General features: G+C 41.4%; 1 protein-coding gene across 1 annotated transcript in view; it reads right to left on the bottom strand.

The window, feature by feature from the left end:
- Positions 1-7,524: 7,524 nt before the first annotated feature.
- The window catches only part of LOC110496482 (E3 ubiquitin-protein ligase TRIM71), a 46,980-nt gene continuing 33,494 nt past the window's right edge, over positions 7,525-21,010 (bottom strand). The window contains exons 4-9 of the mRNA XM_036953074.2: positions 17,650-17,754; positions 17,385-17,522; positions 16,808-17,143; positions 15,990-16,151; positions 15,631-15,825; positions 7,525-14,329 (exon numbers count right to left, since the gene is read on the bottom strand). Of these exons, the coding sequence (XP_036808969.1) occupies positions 13,811-14,329; positions 15,631-15,825; positions 15,990-16,151; positions 16,808-17,143; positions 17,385-17,522; positions 17,650-17,754 (1,455 nt within the window). The 3' untranslated portion in view covers positions 7,525-13,810. The remainder of the gene's footprint in view (positions 14,330-15,630; positions 15,826-15,989; positions 16,152-16,807; positions 17,144-17,384; positions 17,523-17,649; positions 17,755-21,010) is intronic.

Raw genomic sequence — 21,010 nt, 5'->3', positions numbered from 1 at the left:
TTCTGTTATAATCTCCACCCGGCACAGCCAGAAGAGGACTGGCCACCCCTCATAGCCTGGTTCCTCTCTAGGTTTCTTCCTAGGTTTTGGGCTTTCTAGGGAGTTTTTCCTAGCCACTGTGCTTCTACACCTTTATTGCTTGCTGTTTGGGGTTTTAGGCTGGGTTTCTGTACAGCACTTTGAGATATCAGCTGATGTAAGAAGGGCTATATAAATACATTTGATTTGATTGATTTGAAATGTCACATCTATTTTCTATGCAAACTTTCTAAATATCAACAAAGCAATTACTGGACAAGTTAATGGAAGCATAGCTACAGAATGCTTTTTGTAACACATAGACAAATCTCTCCTGAATGATGTGTGTAACCTTCATTTAACTAGGCAAGCCAGTTAAGAACAAATTCTTATTTACAGTGAAGGCCTACCCCGGCCAAACCTGGACAACACTGGACCAATTGTGCACCGCCCTATGGGACTCCCAATCACAGCCAGATGTGATACAGCCTGGATTCAAACCAGGGACTGTAGTGACACCTCTTGCACCAATATGCAGTGCCTTAGACCGCTACGCAACTCAGGGTTCAGTGTCCCATGTAAGAATTAGGGTTAGGGTTAGTGTTAAGGCCAGGATGTAGATGTGAAGCTAGGGGTAGGATTGGCCGCACAGGAAGCATGACCTGGAAAAAGGGTAAAGGCTATCCCTGACCTATGAAATAGCTCTGGTCAATATTGTAGAAATATCAGTTGATTGGCTGGGACAGAGAGGAGCTTTGAACAATGTTTGTGTTGAAATCTCAGAGAACTCCCTGGAGCTTTCTCTCTTCCTAATATCTCTTCTTCTTTTTCCTTCTCTCACTGTCTGATTGTCTCTTTCTCTTTTTTCTCTGTCCTCTCCATCTCACTCTGCCCCTCTCCCTCCCTCCTTCCTCTCTCCATTGGCTGAGTGGGATGATGCTGTGAGAGCGCCGTGGCCAATCAGGTCCTACAAGTTTTATCTATGTCACACATACGACACTCCTACGTCAGGGTTATGTCAAGCCTACGACAGCTGTCATGAACACTCTTCTCCGACTTTCTATTCCTTCCATCCTCTCTCCCCACCCTTTTCGCTCTCTCCATACTCTCTCTCTGCGTACTCTCTATTGTCTCTCTTTTTCAGAACTGTGCTTCTCTCCTGTCGTCCCATCTGCCAGTGCCACTGCAGCTTCTTAAAACATTGTCACAGTGGAATTGACCAAACATCTTTGATAATACTCAGAATATCACAGTACCCAGGGATACATGAATAACAACAGTATTGCGTAAGAAGTGTTGCTCAGTTTTTTATGAGACACATCTCTCTGTACCATTTACACTGATGGTTATTCACTGGCATCTTCATCATGCTGTCAGTGAGGTCAGCTATTCGGACCTGACAGCCAGAGAGCCAGGTTAACATTACTGTGGATGTGTGTGACTTTCTCAATTAGAGTGAATGCCACACACACGTATTCTTGAACGCACACACGCACGCAAACACACCACACACAAACACACATGCATGCATGCACGCACACACATGCTCTTGAGAAGACTCAGGCCTAGATTCAATCAGATTGAGAGTTAACCGGCGATAGCTGATGTTTTGATGGTGTTGGAGGCAGAACTGTGTTGGAGCTGTCAAATTAGTAAGCATCTGTTCTTAATAATTGTCACAAAGTCACACTGCTGTTAGAAGTTCAGAATGAGAAAGTGTAGGCTATATAGAAATAGTTATTCGCAGCTTTAAAATTTCAACAAAATAATGAGGATTTCTATCATCCTAATCGAGGCTTAGATTACATCTCACGTTCTAGTGCTTGAACTTGTAAACAAGGTTGCATGGGATTTCTCTTGATGCGACTCCGTGCAGACAATGTTTTTGATTTATTTAACAGGAAAGACATATTGAGAACAAAAGGACTCTTTCAAATATGCCCTGTATGATACAACATAAATATACACATTATACCCAAATAAATACATACAGTTGAAGTCAGAAGTTTACATGCACCTTAGCCCAATATGTTTAAACTCAGTTTTTTACAATTCCTGACATTTAATCCAAGTAAAAATTCCATCTTAGGTCAGTTAAGATCACCACTTAAATGTAAGAATGTGAAATGTCAGAATAATAGAAGAGAGAATAATTTATTTCAGCTATTATTTCTTTCATCACATTCCCAGTAGGTTAGAAGTTCACATACACTCAATTAGTATTTAATAACATTGCCTTTAAATTGTTTAACTTGGGTCAAACGTTTCGGGTAGCCTTCCACAAGCTTCCCACAATAAGTTGGGTGAATTTTGGCCCATTCCTCCTGACAGAGCTGGTGTAACTGAGTCAGGTTTGTAGGCCTCCTTGCTCGCACACGCTTTTTCAGTTCTGCCCACACATTTTGTACAGGATTGAGGTCAGGGCTTTGTGATGGCCAATCCAATACCTTGACATTGTTGTCCTTAAGCCATTTTGCCACAACTTTGAAAGTATGCTTGGGGTCATTGTCCATTTAGAAGACCCATTTGCGACCAAGCTTTAACTTCCTGACTGATGTCTTGAGATTTTGCTTCAATATATCCACATCATTTTCCTTTCTCATGAAGGGATCTATTTTGTGAAGTGCACCAATCCCTCCTGAAGCAAAGCACCCCCACAACATGATGCTGCCACCGATGTGCTTCACGGTTGGTATGGTGTTCTTCGGCTTGCAAGCCTCCCCCTTTATCCTCCAAACATAACGATGGTCATTATGGCCGTTTTGGAGCAGTGGCTTCTTCCTTACTGAGCGGCCTTTCAGGTTATGTCGATATAGGACTCGTTTTACTGTGGATATAGATACTTTTGTACTTATTTCCTCCAGTATCTTCACAAGGTCCTTTGCTGTTGTTCTGGGATTGATTTGCACTTTTCACCCCCATGTACGTTCATCTCTAGGAGACAGAACACGTCTCCTTCCTGAGCGGTATGACGGCTGCGTGGTCCCATTGTGTTTAAACTTGCGTACTATTGTTTGTACAGATGAACGTGGTAACTTCAGGCGTTTGGAAATTGCTCCCAAGGTTGAACCAGGCTTGTGGAGGTCTACAATTTTTTATCTTGGCTGATTTCTTTTGATTTTCCCATGATGTCATGCCAAGAGGCAATGATTTTGAAGGTAGGCCTTGAAATACATCCAAAGGTAGTCCTCCAATTGACTCAAATTATGTCAATTAGCCTATCAGAAGCTTCTAAAGCCATGACATAATTTACACAGTAACTGAAAAAAAAACAAGATCCCACAAACTCAGGTGGAAAACAGGCTGCCTAAGCATGATTCCCAATCAGAGACAACGATAGACAGCTGCCTCTGATTGAGAACCATACCCGGCCAACAAAGAAATAGAAAACTAGAATGACCACCCAAATCACACCCTGACCTCAGCAAATAGGCTCTTTAAGGTCAGGGCATGATAGATACAGTGAGTTATAGTTTAATTAATCTGTCTGTAAACAATTGTTGGAAAAATTACTTGTGTCATGCACAAAGTAGATGTCCTAACCGACTTGCCAAAACTATAGTTTGTTAACAAGACATTTGTGGAGTGGTTGAAAAACGAGTTTTAATGACTGTTTATGCAGTTGAAGTCGAAGTTTACATACACTTAGTTTTGAGTTATTAAAACTCGTTTTTCAACCACTTCACAAATGTCTTGTTAACAAACTATAGTTGGAGTCATTAGAACGTTCTTCTGAAACTCGTCAGTCTATTCTTGTTCTGAGAAATGAAGGCTATTCCATGCGACAAATTGCCAAGAAATTGAAGATCTCGTAGAACGCAGTCTACTACTCCCTTCACAGAACAGGGTAAACTGGCTCTAACCAGAATAGAAAGAGGAGTGGGAGACCCCGGTGCACAACTGAGCAAGAGGACAAGTACATTAGAGTGTCTAGTTTGAGAAACAGATGCCTCTGTCCTCAACTAGCAGCTTCATTAAATAGTACCTGCAAAATACCAGTCTCAACGTCAACAGTTGAGGTCATCAGACTGGGGTGAAGGTTCACCTTCCAACAGGACAATGACCCTAAGCACACAGCCAAGACAACGCAGGAGTGGCTTCGGGACAAGTCGCTGAATGTCCTTGAGTGATCCAGCCAGAGCCCAGACTTGAACCTGATCGAACATCTCTGGAAAAACCCGAAAATAGCTGTGCAGCAACGCTCCCCATCCATCCTGACAGAGCCTGAGAGGATCTGCAGAGAAGAACGGGAGAAGCACCCCAAATACAGGTGTGCCAAGCTTGTAGCATCAAGACAACTCGAGTCCGTAATCACTGCCAAAGGTGTTTCAACAAAGTACTGAGTAAAGGGTAGGAATACTTACGTAAATGTGGTATTTCAGTTTTTTTTATATATATAAAATAGCAAAAATGTCTAAAATGTTTTTGCTTTGTCATTATGGGGTATTGTGTGTATTTTTTATCAAGTTTTGAATAATGTTGTAACCTAACAACATTTGGAAAAAGTCAAGGGGTCTGAATACTTTAAGAATGCACTGTATATACATATACACATTAAAATACAAAAACACAGTCATGAGAAGCACAAATAAAACATCACAAGTCACCCAGTAAACAATGGCAATGCCTGTTTTAGGTATAATGCTTTAGGTATAATGCTTTAGGTATAATGTTTTAGGTATAATGCTTTAGGTATAATGCTTTAGGTATAATGTTTTAGGTATAATGTTTTAGGTATAATGTTTTAGGTATAATGCTTTAGGTATAATGCTTTAGGTATAATGTTTTAGGTATAATGCTTTAGGTATAATGCTTTAGGTATAATGTTTTAGGTATAATGCTTTAGGTATAATGTTTTAGGTATAATGTTTTAGGTATAATGTTTTAGGTATAATGCTTTAGGTATAATGTTTTAGGTATAATGTTTTAGGTATAATGTTTTAGATATAATGCTTTAGGTATAATGTTTTAGGTATAATGTTTTAGGTATAATGTTTTAGGTATAATGCTTTAGGTATAATGTTTTAGGTATAATGCTTTAGGTATAATGTTTTAGGTATAATGTTTTAGGTTTTATGCTTTAGGTATAATGCTTTAGGTATAATGCTTTAGGTACAATGCTTTAGGTATAATGTTTTAGGTTTTATGCTTTAGGTATAATGTTTTAGGTATAATGCTTTAGGTATAATGTTTTAGGTATAACTTGGGGCGGTAGGTAGCCTAGTGGTTAGAGTGTTGGACTAGTAACCGAAAGGTCTGACAAGGTAAAAATCTGTCGTTCTGCCCCTGAACAAGGCAGTTAACCCCCTGTTCCTAGGCCGTCATTGAAAAGAAGAATTTGTTCTTAACTGACTTGCCTAGTTAAATAAAGGTAAAATAATAAATAATTTTGCACGCCCAATTTTTCAGTTTTTGATTTGTTAAAAAAGTTTGAAATATCCAATAAATGTCGTTCCACTTCATGATTGTGTCCCACTTGTTGTTGATTCTTCACAAAAAAATACAGTTTCATATCTTTATGTTTGAAGCCTGTAATGTGGCAAAAGGTCGCAAAGTTCAAGGGGGCCGAATACTTTCGCAAGGCACTGTAAATCAAATAAAATTGGGTAAAATGCTTTAGGTATAATGCTTTAGGTATAATGCCAGGAGCCACTTGTGGATTTGACAGGTCTAACACAGTTCCATCTCCAACACCACCAAAACAACCGCTATGGGGACGTCAGGTAAAACGGATCTGATTGAATAGAGCCCTCAGTCTGACATGAGAACATTGTAGAGCTCTGTCAACAGAAAACTTCTTGCTGAACAACAAACAGATTGTTGGGATGATTCGGTGTGTGTGAACGACAATGTGTGTGTGTTTACTCAGGCGTAGCAACCTGGATCATCTCTCTGGCACTTTGTAGACAAGATAAGCCCTGTACAGCTAATTGGCTCCTCTGAGAACACACACACTGAAAATCATACATACACAGAAAAACACACACACACACACACTTGCCTGCGCACACACGCAGTGTGTTGATTGGTGTGTGCGTGCAGTCATACTTAATGGTGTGTGTACTAAAAGGCACTTCCCCACCATCTGGTGGGTTTCACCAGGTGTATTGTGGGTTGTTGTGTCCTACTGACATCTGAGTCGTGACTGAAACTCTTTCTGGACTGTGTGTGTGTGTGTGTGTGTGTGTGTGTACTCAAGTGCACCATTGAAACAGTATGAAATGTTACGTGCTCTTGTTAAATGTACTAAGGCAATAGTGACATCAAGCTGTAGAGAGAGGCAACTACAGCTGGTACCACTACAGCTGGTACAGAGTAAACCAGTGGTCACCTACTTCGAACAGTTAAAAGTGTGCAGGCTTTAGCTTCATCCCAGCAATAAGACACTTTTTGATCACCACATTAAATGGTTTGATGATTAAACTGCATTAGGTGTGAATTAACCCTGGACCAGAGTTGTTGAACACAATGTCTGGTACGGAAGGGATGGGCAACTTGAGATGTGTATGCATAATTTGTATTTGAATCATGCAACAACATTGATAGGAGATTTGTGCAACAACAAAAAAATCCAGTTATACACAAGTATTTCAGGATTTGGCCCTAGTTGATTTGAGGATGGGAATTCACACATCCTGCAACTTCCCCTTTCTCCACTAGGGGGCACAGTGTACAAAATGTACATTCCACTACATTTTTTCATTACTGTCATTTAGCAGACACGTATCCAGTGTGACTTACAGTAGTGAGGTCATATATTTTAATACCTTTATTCATACTGATCCCCCGTGGGAATCAAACCCACAACCCTGGCGTTGCAAGCGCCATGCTCAACCGACTGAGCCACACGGGACATGGATGCTAGTTTGATGGATGACGGTCTACTCCGCTGCACCATCAGAGAGTTCTAGAAGCCCAATGTTCCTTTCTATTCTTGTTTTCCAAGAACTCCACTAAATCAGTTACATATATGAGCATTTCCCAAAAGCTTTCTGAATGGGGATACAGGGAAAAGGAATGGTTTATACATGACTGTGCGAGAGAGAGATGAGATTAGTAGCACAGCCTACATACATCCATAATAATATGACCTTGCACGCATGCAGCTCTGTCCCCTGCAGCACAACAGGAGAGGGTACCAGAGTTCAAGGATCGCTTTGAACAAGAAGGATACTAACTCTTATACAACGTAGGGGCTCAGTTGAGTTGATGAGATTTCTGTCTTCATTTTGAGCAAAACATTTTTTTAGAGAACTGCAAACCAAGGAGTTGGACTGATGTGGTCATTGTCCTCCCCGTTGCTTCAGGAACAATAGAGGGCACAAGAGGAAATGTATCTCCATTGCTCTCATTTCTCTCCAGAAGGGGTGAGATTCCTCCATGAGTGTTTGTGATGAAGGATATTCTTTAATTATAACAATAAATAATCATAACAATGGCCAAACGTTCTCACTTAATCATGAGATAGCTTGCAATTTATGAGAAAAAAAGAGCTCCAGACAGAAATCAAAGAAATACAAGTTTATTTAAGTGTAAACCAAATAACTGCATAGGAAACGTTTAAAGTCCACAGAAGACAGAGTGTAGCAGGTAACCGATATATTATAGTCTACTTTGCCATATTTAGACTGAAGACCTGACATCGGCACTTCCACACCAACCACAGTGTGAAAGGGGGAAACACACAAACGCACACAGGTATGCGCATGCACATACACACACGAAAGTACACCAACACAAAACACTCATGGATGTGCGCCCCCCCCCCACACACACACACATATAGAAGCGCCAGCAGCACCCATCTAAACTTGGCTGGTCCCTGCCTTCCTCCTACCTCGTGGACTGAGAGGAGAATACATTCAGTGGATTTCTGTTCAACAACACGATGCAGCGCACAAACACACACACACTACCTGACGCACACAGGATACAGGACAGAACAGGGTAAAACAATTTTAAGACACGGCTACTTCTCTAGCCGTTAACTCCTTGTTTTATCTAGACAAGTTGTTAGGACAACTCCTTGTTAAAAGCTGTGATGTTGAATTAGCTGTGCATTACTAAGCCCTGGAGGAATAGGCTTACAGAGAGTCTAAGTGTTGATAAACTGAGACTTAAAATTCTTAAAGATGCCATATTGTCACAAAAGCTCCATGACAGTAACATTCTAAATTGCAACTCAGTGGAACATCATTGGCATGGAATATTGGATGACAATGTGGCATCCGTTCTAATTCTCCAGACTCTGATTGGTTGGTAGTACAGTATAGGTCCTGTCCTGTGTTCCTGCTAGCAACGGACAGGGTGTGATCGAAAATCAACATGAACTCCCAACAAACCCTTTTCTTTAAAAAAAGACATTCCAAAAGGGTCGCAGAGAGTCGTGTGGTCTGGAGTATTTGTCCTTTTGTGTTAATCAAACAATTGAAAAATGAAACAAAAATAAAACATGAAAATAAAAGAGTACATTTGAGGGAGATTATCCAAAAAGCCCCCCAAAAATTATACGGTTCTTTTCCAGATTGAAAACTAATGTGTACTATGCTAAACGGACACACACATAGAACTTTTGGTCGCGTTCCAGCCCGTCTTTACCACAGTCGTGCTGCACATCTCACAAAGCCTGTAGAGGTGTTTAAAAGCACAGGAACCATATAGAAATCTCATCGTTTGCACAGCGCGAATGCAAAACAAGAATGTCCTGAAACGTGACCAATGAGACCAGTACTGAGGTCATAACAGAAAGGTTCACTACATTATCACAAGGGGGGGACATGTTTCACTGTGACACCCGCATCACTGGGGAGACATGTTACACTGTGACACCCACAGGGTAGGGACATAGAACTACCTGAGTTTCTATTATTTTTTATCTTTCAATTTTTTTTCATATTTTTATTTTCTTTAAAGATGATACAATCATTGACAGAGGTCTAAGACCTTGCAGACTTTCCAGCTGGTGCAGTTTCACTTTTAAAAACTCTCTTCTTTTTCTTTTCTCTTAATGCTAAGAGAGGCCTGAAACAAAATGGTGGACAGAACCACAGGCCAATAAAAACCCCGCCCAACAGGAGTACAGGCGACCAATCACATCCTCCGAAGACATCACCACACTTCCCGGATATCATTGAGGGGGAATCAAGCGATTCTAGCGATGCTAGGCAGCTAAACTTGTCAATAAACCTAGCTTCTTTTCACAGATAGTGTATGAGGTTGCAAAAAACACTAGAGGAGGGGGGGTTTAAAAAAAAAGCTGACTGTGCAGCTTTACAAGTTATTGTTGTACTAACTGGCTCTGCTACATCTCTGTTTTAAGGGATGGCGAGTTGAGCTGTTTTTTCCCATCTCAGGATTCAAGACATGGCCAGTCGAGCACTGATTGGCTTCTGCAGAGCCTCTTGGTTATAGGAAATACATTCGCAAAGGTCAAAAGGTTAAATACATCCAATGTACTCCTAACACACACACATCTTTGGCTATATAATCATGATAAAATCATCCAGATTCAGTAACCCACCCATCTGAGTTTACAACACCCATTTATCTGTGAGACGTTGGTTCACTGTAGAGAATTTTGAAAGAATGCAACAAATGAAAAATAAAAACAATGAACAAAACAGTTTAAAATACATGTTTTTCCTCTTTAAGAGTGAAGACCTAAGGATCTTAAAGATAGAATTTCCTGCAACTTAATTTAAAAAAAAGATTGATTTCCTGCAACTTAATTTAAAAAAAGATTGATGCAGACTACACATTTCATATAGTAATACTGAAACCCATCGACAGATCATATCGGTGAAGCGGTTGTGGGTTCTAAGCAGCAGGGTCTGGGGACTCCAACTCACTTGCCCTTTAATGTGCTAACGTCTCCACTGTATTAACATGTAATAAACAGGCTTATTAATGTGAAATAAACATCTTATTCACTCAATGTGTTCCTATACACCAGTTTTGCATTGTCAAAGAGTTTGACTTTTAGACTCATCTCAAAATAAATTACTATCCTCCTCAACCAACACTACGCTAACTCTAAAGTCCACACTTGTAAATGTTCTTACTGAGGAGAAATGGTGTATTGTGCTGAAATTCGAGGTCATTCTTGTACATCTAAGGGGAGTAAGATGGAGGTCCTAACTCTTTAGAGAGAACACTCCCTCTCCCGCTAACGCATGGCAACAAATGACAAGGGGGATCTTACATGATCATGTGCCTCTGACATCACTAAGACTCTAAGGCCAATCAGCCAACAGTGACATCACAATCACTCTCACTGTTGGTTACAGCTCTGCTGATCTGCAAAATGAGGTAAAGCAAAAGGGGGCCAGCCCTCCTAAGTGCATCCAATCAAAGCACAGGGATCTGTCCCCAACTGCTTTGATTCGCTAAACACATATCTAGGATATAATGGTCCAATGACATTCTCCATCTATGACAGTGTCATTCTGATGCCAACTCCATTTGGCACCAAACTCTCACAGATATCTTTTTGGCACAATTCTCAGATCTGCATTATTTGGTTTCTCCATATGATTAAAAGGCATAATTCACCACACTTCTAAACAACCCACTCATGGACACAGTGTGAAGAGAAGGCCATTTGTAACTTGTAATTTCAAATTAAATGGAGATCTTTGGTCTGACAGGTGAGGTAACATGTATTAAATTGTGAGTTGAGGTAAAAGTAACATGAGGTATGTTAAAAACTAAAGTAAAGTGAAACTAAGGTATACAGTCCATAAGAGAGACTTTATGTTTATAAGTTACTAGTCAACATACTTGAGAGGTAGGCCTATGTGTACTGTATGTAACATGAGGCATTTCAAGTGTGAGGTCAAATGTGTGCTGAGGTATATTTGCAAAATGACATTTGTATGTTGATGAGGTCTGAGAATGTAGGTTCTGTAACAGTATGTATATGCAAGTTACTGGTTGAGGTAGGCTACATTAGAATTGAGATACACATGAGTAAATGTGAGGAATATGAAAGTTGAGGTATATATATGTTGAGGTAAATGAAGAGATGTGTAAGTTGATGCAAATTAGGATGGAAAGTGCAGGCCTACTCTTTCTTCTGAGGTAAGAAGTTCAGTCAGCGACCCACTAATAGCGCCCATGCCGCTAGGCTAGGATATGCTAAGGGAGTGGCTAACTTTACAAGGGAAAGGGGTATTTACAACCACTCTAACAGTTCCACCTCAGAGGTGATAAATCAGGAATCTGTTAGCGCTCAATGGTTGTGTAGGCTGAGATGCTAATGCTAATAAGGGATGCTAGTTATGAGTCATATGAGTTATGAGTCAGTGTCACGTTAACATAGGTGGTGATGCTAGACTGAAATCACACACAGATGATACTCTTTGGTTGCTGTGCGATATGGTCTGGTTTCAGACCTTTCTACAACGTTCTCCTCAGACGTGGGCCTGAAAAGTACTTCAAAATCAAAGCTACATAAACCTATTGAGTTTTATATGGCTGGGATTCTTGTCTCAACAAGATGTTACAGTACTGTGTGAATGTTAATAATATTTCACCACAGTTGGCCCTATATTCCTCTTCTCCCCACCTGACTGTCATTGACAACATTGACAGTGCTTTGAATGCATCTTTTGGTGAGAGTTGGAGGGTTTTAGACCTCCAACACTAATGATTAAACAACAAAGTGTTTCTTTCAATTTGTAGTTCTTTAGATGCCAAACCTACAGGTGGCCGTTGTGCAGAAATTCTATCTTTGGTTGACTCCACTAGCTGGGCTCTATATACCTCCATCTTTTGGAGGTCAGGTCCCAGATTCACAAAACACTTCTTACGCAAAAACTTAAGAAGCTTCTTAAGAAAGAAAATAAGAAGTTCATAAGATAGTTCGTAAGTGCAATTCCTCAACAATATCTTAAGATGTAATGATTTTCTTACGAACTTCTCAAATATCTTCTTACAAATCTTAAGATGTTTGTTGCTAGGGAACCATTTTAGCTATCTAGCTAGCAATTGCAATCATGTTAGCATATTTCTTACTGAGATTACTGTTCTAAAATATGTTCTTGGGTTTAAAATAATCAATACTGAAACTTTCAGATGAAGTTTGTGAGTGAATTAAACATGTTCAATTGCTTTTTAGATTTTCTTCTCTCACGGCCCTGAGTTTAAGACAATGGTTTAAAAACATTTTCAATAACTTTTTTTATGCACATGTTCCGGAACATTCTCTCTCTCCAGCATTCCAGACTGGAAATCAATAAATAGGGAGGGGCTTTGCAGTGACGTCACAAGGGGATTAGATTCAATTCTAGGCCCCAAGAGCAAATCGGAATGCCCCACAAATCAACACACAATCCAACCCTGATCTCTTATTAGCTCTCACTTTTGTCGGTCACGTCCTGTGGACAGTTACTCAAGATGCTCTCTTTATGGAGGCATCGTTCTCCACCTGCATCATTCACAACAAGATGTCACTCTGACACGATTCCTAATCAATAACTGATACAACATCCTGATAACTCCAGATCAACTTCTAAAATACTTTGGTGGGCCCTCTGTTTCAGAGTAGACAAACACTCATTTTTTTTTTGCATTTTCATAATTTTTCTTATACTGTATATAGATCCAGCATGCTTTGCTTAATCAATCGTGAACATATTCCTGTAATACTTTGATGCCTGACAGGGGAATCAACAATAGTCAATTGATAATAGGATCATTTGGGACAGCAGGGACAATCTCCCCACAACAATGACTACCTCGTGATTCCAACCAATCATCAAACTGCATCTGTCCCAGCTCCGCTGCGATCTATAATCAATAAACCAGTAAAGCTTCAAGGAGATTCTTCTGATTCTACTGATCAGTTTTACCTCAACATCAGTCTCCTCCTGTGGCTTGAGCTAACTAACTAACTAACTAATTAACTAACTAACGCTGAATCAGTCTAAACAGGCTTGGCATTACATAAAACCCTCTCTTCTTCTTTTGACAGTGCCATGACACTACACATTGAGAGTTGAGGGGGCAATTCTAAACAGAGATTTACTAACTAACAAGCTACCCTAAATCTAGATAACATAAAATGACACCACTGAACGCTCTAGACTACACTACAGGTCAGGTCGGGCTTCTATAACCAGAACTAAACATGCAGCGTAGAACTACAGCATCCGAGTGTCTCAGCAACAAAACACATTACCCAAGATGCACAGCATGAATCCTATTAATCCTGTGCAAATATATATATATATATAAAAAAAAACATTTTTATGTTGCTCTTTAAATAAAATTCAGTATTGAGGTAGACTTTCTTTTCTTCTTTGTAAAACTTGACGGACTAGACCTCTGCTCGGAGAGTGTGAGTACATTCATAAAGAACTAGATGAGGTAGGTGGTGGAGCAGTGGGTTCAATATTTCAAGAAAAAGTGAGAAAAGTCCCTGAGATGGCGATTTGAGGAGAGTTTAGCGAGAGAGCTTTGAGCAGTTGAGATAGAAAAAATAGAAATTACGGATCTCTTTTTTGTCACTTTCACTAATGATTATCAATCATCTTAGTGGTCCCCTTTGTCATACAGTATACCACAATCTGAAGCTAAATGTAAAGAAATACAAACAATAATCAACAAATCCGTTTTCCCTTAATTTCGTAATAAAGTATTTTGGTCTGCTCTGTTCATCTCTCTGTTTAAACTGTCCTCTCTGTGTGTCTGTCTGTTGATTCCTCCTCTATTTTATTTCCTCTCCCAAACTGAGACACAGAGAGCAAAAAAAGCGAGAAAAAGAAAGAAAGCAAAAAGTTATTAGAACCCTTCAAAACTTGAGGATGCGGTTGTTTCCAAAATCGACGACCACGATGACTCCGTCAGGCGTCACGGCAACACCGGAGGGGCGGTCCATCTGTCCAAAGCCACTCCCTTGCATACCAAATTTACATAAGAAGTTCCCGTTGGGCTCGAATACCTGCACCCGGTGGTTCCTCGAGTCAGCCACGATGATCCGGTTCTCCTGGTCCACAGCCACGCCCTGCGGACGCAGGAACTGCCCGTTACCGGTTCCCTCTGAGCCCAAGAACCGGGCAGACTGGCAGTCCGGCCGGATCACCAGCAGACGATGGTTGTTGAAGTCAGTGACGACCAGGTGGTCCTCGTGGTTGAAGGCGACGCCGCGCGGTGAGTCAAAGTGTTTCCACAGAGCGCCCTCAAAGCCGTACTTGTTGATGAAGGACCCATCAGGGCCAAAGAGCTGGACGCGGTGGTTCCTGGTGTCAGAGACCAGTATCTTCCCTGCAGAATTCACCGCCACATCCCAGGGGTAGTTAAACTGCCCGTTCTACAATAGAGTAGAGTAGAATATCATTATTAGTTCAGCTCTAAAGTTTGTGTGTATATACTGTAAGTAAGAGTGTGTGTGTGTGTGTGTGTGTGTGTGTGTGTGTGTGTGTGTGTGTGTGTGTGTGTGTGGAGTGATTTCCCTATCCCATCTGGACAAGGGGAATACATGTGTAAGAATGCTGTTCACTGACTATATCTAGACATTCAACACCATAGTACCCTCCAAGCTCATCATTAAGCTCGAGGCCCTGGGTCTGAACCCCGCCCTGTGCAACTGGGTCCTGGACTTCCTGAGGGGCCGCCCCCAGGTGGAGAAGGTAGGAAACAACACGTCCACTTCGCAGATCCTCATCACTGGGGCCCCACAAGGATGCGTGCTCAGCCCCCTCCTTTACTCCCTGTTCACCCATGACTGCGTGGCCATGCATACCTCCAACAATTAGGCCTGTTTACCAACAATGACAACACAGCCTACATGGAGGTGAGGGCCCTGGGAGTGTGGTGCCAGGAAAATAACCTCTCACCCAACGTCAACAAAACTAAGAAGCTGATCATGGACTTCAGGAAACAGCAGAGGGAGCACCCCCCCATCCACATTGAAGGGACCGCAGTGGAGAAGGTGGAAAGATTCAAGTTCCTCGGCGTACACATCACTGACAACCGGAAATGGTCCACCCACACAGACAGTGTGGTGAAGAAGGCGCAACAGCACCTCTTCAACCTCAGGAGGCTGAAGAAATTTGGCTTGGCACCTAAAACCCTCACAAACTTTTACAGATGCAAAATTGAGAGCATCTTATCGGGCTGTATCACCGCCTGGTACGGCAACTGCACCGCCCTGTGCGGTTTGCCCAACGCATCACCGGGGGTAAGCTACCTGACCTGAGCCCCGAGAGACTTAAAAATAGCTTATATCTCAAGGCCATCAGATTGTTAAATAGCCATCACTAGCACATTAGAGGCTGCTGCCCTATATAGACTTTAATAACGAAACACTAGTCACTTTAATAATGTTTACATATTTTGTATTATTCATCTCATATGTATATACAGTATTATATCCTATTCTCATGTCTTAGTCTATGCCGCTTTGACATCGCTAGTCCAAATATTTATATATCCTTAATTCCATTCCTTTACTTTAGATTGTGTGTATTGTTAGATATTACTTGTCAGATATTACTGCACTGTTGGAGCTAGAAACACAAGCATTTCGCTACACCCACAATAACATCTGCTAAACATGTGTATGTGACAAATAACATTTGATTTGGATTTTATTTGATTGAGAGTTTCTACCTTAGTGCCCTTCTCGCCGAACTTGAGCATGAACTGCCCGTCGAAAGTGAACACCTGCACGCGGTGGTTGTCTTTGTCCGCCACGATGATCCGGCGTTGGCTGTCGCATGCCACGCCCGCTGGACGGTCAAACTGACCGGGGCGAGAACCCAGGGAGCCAAACTTGTGGTAGAAGGCACCGCACGGCTTAAAGATCTGGACGATAGGAGTAGTAGCAGAAGGACATTTTTTTTGTTTTACTTGATATTAGGTTGCCACTGTACACGCAATCCTTCAGCTCTCACTATAGAAACAACATTTCTCCTTAGGATTACAGCTGACACCAAACCAATCCATGACATGAAATGAATGAAACCCACCTGTACGCGGTTGTTACTGCGGTCGGCCACGACCACGTATCCCTCCTTGTCCACGCTGATCCCCCAGGGGCGACACAGCTGCCCCTCCCCCTCCCCCTCACCACCGAATGCAGACACCGGGGACCCCAGGGCGCCATAGCTCCGCCCAGACTTCACCAGCACCTTAGAACACAAGCAGGGAGAATGTTAACATTCTAACTTAACATTCTACATTACCTTCTGCAATGTTAAAGTTTAATTATTCTATTGTTGCTTAAGACAGGGGTTCCCCAACTTTTTCACTCAGGCCCAACTCCCAGCATTGGGGAACATACCAGCCCCCCCTGTGTGCGCGCACATGAGCCACGTCTATTTCTATGGGAACAAGCACAGTTCATGATACATACGGTTCACACCCCTCTTGTTGGCAGAGAGGACCTTATGCAGGTTTAAAGCTTTTTTCCTGCAATTCTACACATTTTATTATGGGGTGCAGAGAAAATGTTGCAGTTTTAAAGCTAATTTTCTTGCATCTTGCAATTTGATACATTTTGCCATGTCTAATGTGTTTTCATGTGATATTTGAGAGACTCAAATATTACTACACAATATATGGGTTAAAAAACCTAGCTAAAAAATGTTAGCTGACATGACAAGAGGAACTGATGATGCACTGCCCAATTTCGAAAATGACTGTTGTGCATTCTACTATTACAACTTTCAAGAGTAAGTTGAAAGACGGAATGAGTTCCTTAAAAAAAAGGCATGGGAACCACTGGCTTACGATGGTTATATATATTATTTGGTTGTTGTAACTAAAACAATAATATACATTTTACCTTAAAGGGGCTACCCATGATGTGCTGGTTACAGACCAGAACTGACACCAGATATTCTCCCTCTGCTTTGGGCAGATAGCTGACTGTGTATGACCCGTTCAGGTGGTCACACACCTCGGCAGCCGACAGGTTACCATCCACTGCTGCCATCACTACTGCTGACACCGCGTCACCGCCCGAGAGGCGGGGCTCCCCGTCATGGTCGTAGCCAATCACGGTGAAGGAGGCAGGCTTGCCGCGGAGTGCGGTCTTTAGGCCCTCTCCATGAGCTTTGGTGACGGTAGCGAACGCTCCGCTACTGATCAGCCCCATGGACTGGATGGCTATGTACAGGGCCTGGGAGAGATAATAATGATATCATATCAATAATATGGACGAGTGGATACAGAAAAATTATGTACAAGAAATTGGCAGACAAGTGAATAATTTCATTAGTCCAAAGAGACCAGAAATTTGGCAACAGTGTTGTACTATTACTGTAACAGTCAATAACATTGGCTCAGAGTGCACAGAGAGCCCACATGTCTCTAACCCCTCTCCTCTGGTCAGGGGGAGTGAACATAACGCGGTTATTTACCTGGTCTGGAGGCATGAACATGAACCTGTCGTCTTCCTGTGGCTGCAGCAGGCCTCTGAGAGACTTGAGCTCCTGGATCTGGGTCAGCATGCGCTCTCTGGCCAGCAGCACGTCCAGGTGACGGCCCTCGTCGAGCACCTGATGTTAAGTTATGAAGTGAGGAGACACAGACACCATATAATGACTTTAATGCCTTTGGACATTGTATTTAAAACTTGGTCGCCTTGCGTCCCCCCTGTAGGGGGACATGCAACTTCTCCCATACCTGAGTGACGGCTGCAATGGTGCTGTCCAGCTTGGTCAGGTTCTGATGCAGCTTCTCTACCTGCAGGTACAGAGACTTGGCTTTCAGCTGGCGGATCTTCTCAACCTGGGAGAGGGAACAGGAGAGGGGAGGGAGGGTGGGAGAAGGGTAAAGAGAGAGATTCATTCATTGGGTAAGGGCAACCTCCAGTAGTGTGAAAATGGTTTTGCTCTCAATCAGGGGTATGATTTACTGCATATATATTTTATGAATAGGGATAGCAACAGAGTGACATACCTAGAGTAGAAAATAGGAGAGATATTATTTCCACTTCATTTCTCAACTCCTAATATTGAGTAAATGACACTCATTGAAGCTAATTACACTAACATAGGCTTTGAAAAAGCACCCGCAGCAATTATTATTTTTATTTATTTATTTTACCCTTATTTTACCAGGTAAGTTGACTGAGAACACATTATCATTTACAGCAATGGTCTGGGGAATAGTTACAGGGGAGAGGAGGATGAATGGGCAAGAAATGTTTGAAGACCCCTGCTCTAAATGATTGGGTTCCCTGAGTAGCTGGTTTGCCTGGGCAGGGATCCCTGGGTAGCTAGTTTGCCTGGATGGGGGTCTCTGGGCAAGAAATGTTTGAAGACCCCTGCTCTAAATGATTGGGTTCCCTGAGTAGCTGGTTTGCCTGGGCAGGGATCCCTGGGTAGCTAGTTTGCCTGGATGGGGGTCTCTGGGCAAGAAATGTTTGAAGACCCCTGCTCTAAATGATTGGGTTCCCTGAGTAGCTGGTTTGCCTGGGCAGGGATCCCTGGGTAGCTAGTTTGCCTGGATGGGGGTCTCTGGGCAAGAAATGTTTGAAGACCGCTGCTCTAAATGACAAACAGTGTAGAATGTAAATCAGTATACAGATTATAGTGACCTGTGGAACACATGCACACCTTTCAAACCAAGGCATTTTCCCACTATCTTCAGCATCCTGACATCTCTTTATAAATGAAAGGTATTGCCGCCAACCGACCTAGTCGTGATTGTGGTAAAGTTCTGCCTACGGCTTAGTATGAAATGGAGTCGTAATGCCGAGGCAAAATTGGCACGCACTACGCTCTTGATGGTTGCTAGGCAGCGCCCGTTACTACTGTATTCCTACCAGTTCTAAACTTTGCAAGGCATGTCACTTCACCCATCTCTTTGCATAGCCCACCACATGCACTGTTTTCTTAACCACAACTGGATGGATCAATAAAGAATTACTGCGGGATGAATATCACTGATGAAAATATTGAAATAAAGTGGGCTAATGCAAATAAAGGCATCTAATTGTTGCTTACGGAAACTCCAAAAGTCATCCAATTGTTACAATACATTTGAAAAAAATAGCATACCAGTGTGTGTTCAACTATTTCAGAACCGTTTTATTCTGCTTGGAGACAAGCGTGGGGACTCGTTTTGATAAATCCATCACTGGAATCTCCAATTGGATATTGGTTACGCTACAACTAGGCTGTGGAAATGTTAGCTAAGTTGAGGTAAGTGCTGCTCATCAGAACATTTTTCCAGCATGTTTTGTAGTATATCGAGTGGATTATTTTGCTCTTCACTCTGTCGCTTAGTAACCTAGGACTACTCTCAACCAAAAGCCTGTGACTTGTCTTAATCATCAGTGTGATTTTGTTTCACTGAATGTCCGTCTGTATATTTGGTTAATTCTCTGGCTGGAAAAATATCTAATCGCTGATCAGAAACATTTAGCATGCAATAATGTAGCCTAAATCAAGTGTAGGTCTATTATTTTGATCGATTGTGTATAGGCAACTTCAAAATCCCGCAGAGGTTGTGAAATATGAACACTAGACGCACATGCTTCTGAAAATACAGATTGCTATTGTTTTCTATTGGTATCTTGATGATGCTTCTACATCTGCATTGCTTGCTGTTCTGGGGGTTAGGCTGATGTAAAAAGGGCTTTATAAATACATTTGATTTGATTGAATGTAAGACCCTATGCCCACTCCCAAACAAAGCTGAGTAAGAGTAGGAAAGAGATGAAACGTGTATCAAAAACGCATGGGCTTGCCTTGGGTTCGGTTTCACAGATTGTCGTGACGTTATGTGGGGGAAATATTATTTTGTATTTGATCCGGTATATTTTATTATATTCTTAGCCTACTATAAAACATGTATGTTGACTGTGATCCGTGGTGTAAAGTAAACATTATTTAAAGTACTACTTAAGTAGTTTTGTTGGGTATCTTTACTATTTATATCATTGACAAATTTTACTTTACTACATTCCTAAAGAAGATTAAGTACTTTTTACTCCATACATTTTCTCTGACACCCAGAAGTAGTCGTTACATTTTGAATGCTTATCAGGACAGAAGATTGTCCAATTCGCACACTTATCAAGAGAATATCCCTGGTCATCCCTACTGCTTCTGATTTGGCGGACTCACTAAACACAAATGCTTTGCTTTTAAATTATGTCTGAGTGTTGGCTATCCGTAAATTAAAAAATAAAAAAAACGAAATTGTGCCGTCTGATTTGCTTAATATAAGGGATTTAAAAATGATTCATACTTTTACTTTTGATATTTAAGTATATATTAGCAACTACATAAAATGTTTATACTTAAGTATATTTAAAACACAATTGTTCTGGCCTTTGTAGTTGGGTTTGAGTTCGTTTATGCTATCGTGTGATTCCATTGTTGACCACTTGAGGGCCACTATCCTGTGTTGATGTGTGTTGTTCGTTTAATACGCTAAATCCTGTAGAATAAAAATGGTCTACATTCCAAAATTGTGAAAGTCACATTGAGGCACTGCAGACTTGATAGCCACATGGATATCTGTTCAGTGCATTTGATCTTGTCATGTTTTGGGGAATCATCCGATTTAATGCATAATGCTGCATATTTCTGTGTTCATGAACATGTATACAAATACATGCTGTGTTATTATTGAGAATTAAGCCTAGTATTCAGCTAGCACACAATAAGTCATACTCATTGTTCTTTTCTTTCTATATTTCAGTTTTGCTCATTTCAGTCACTATTACTGTATCTACGAAGTGGTGGCAATAAATCAACACAGTAGCTGTACCGAGTTTATCTATCTGCTGAGCTTAAGAAGGGGACTCTTGTGAGGGCAGAATACAACTACTTTTCGACTTTAACTGGCTGACTTTCTTTTACTTGAGTCATGTTCTTGTAAGGTATCCTTACTTTTACTCAAGTATGAGAATTGAGTACTTTGTCCCACCACCGACTGTGATCAGGGGAGCCTAACTGTGTCTTGTCCGTTTAACAAACAAAATAACTATTGATTTCATGTGCATTGCGGAGCCATGTAGCCTATAGGCTTC

This window comes from Oncorhynchus mykiss, chromosome 18, assembly GCF_057628025.1.
Source record: "Oncorhynchus mykiss isolate SJ-2025 chromosome 18, ASM5762802v1, whole genome shotgun sequence".
Taxonomy (NCBI): domain Eukaryota; kingdom Metazoa; phylum Chordata; class Actinopteri; order Salmoniformes; family Salmonidae; genus Oncorhynchus; species Oncorhynchus mykiss.
This window is presented reverse-complemented; position numbering and strand designations above follow the sequence as displayed.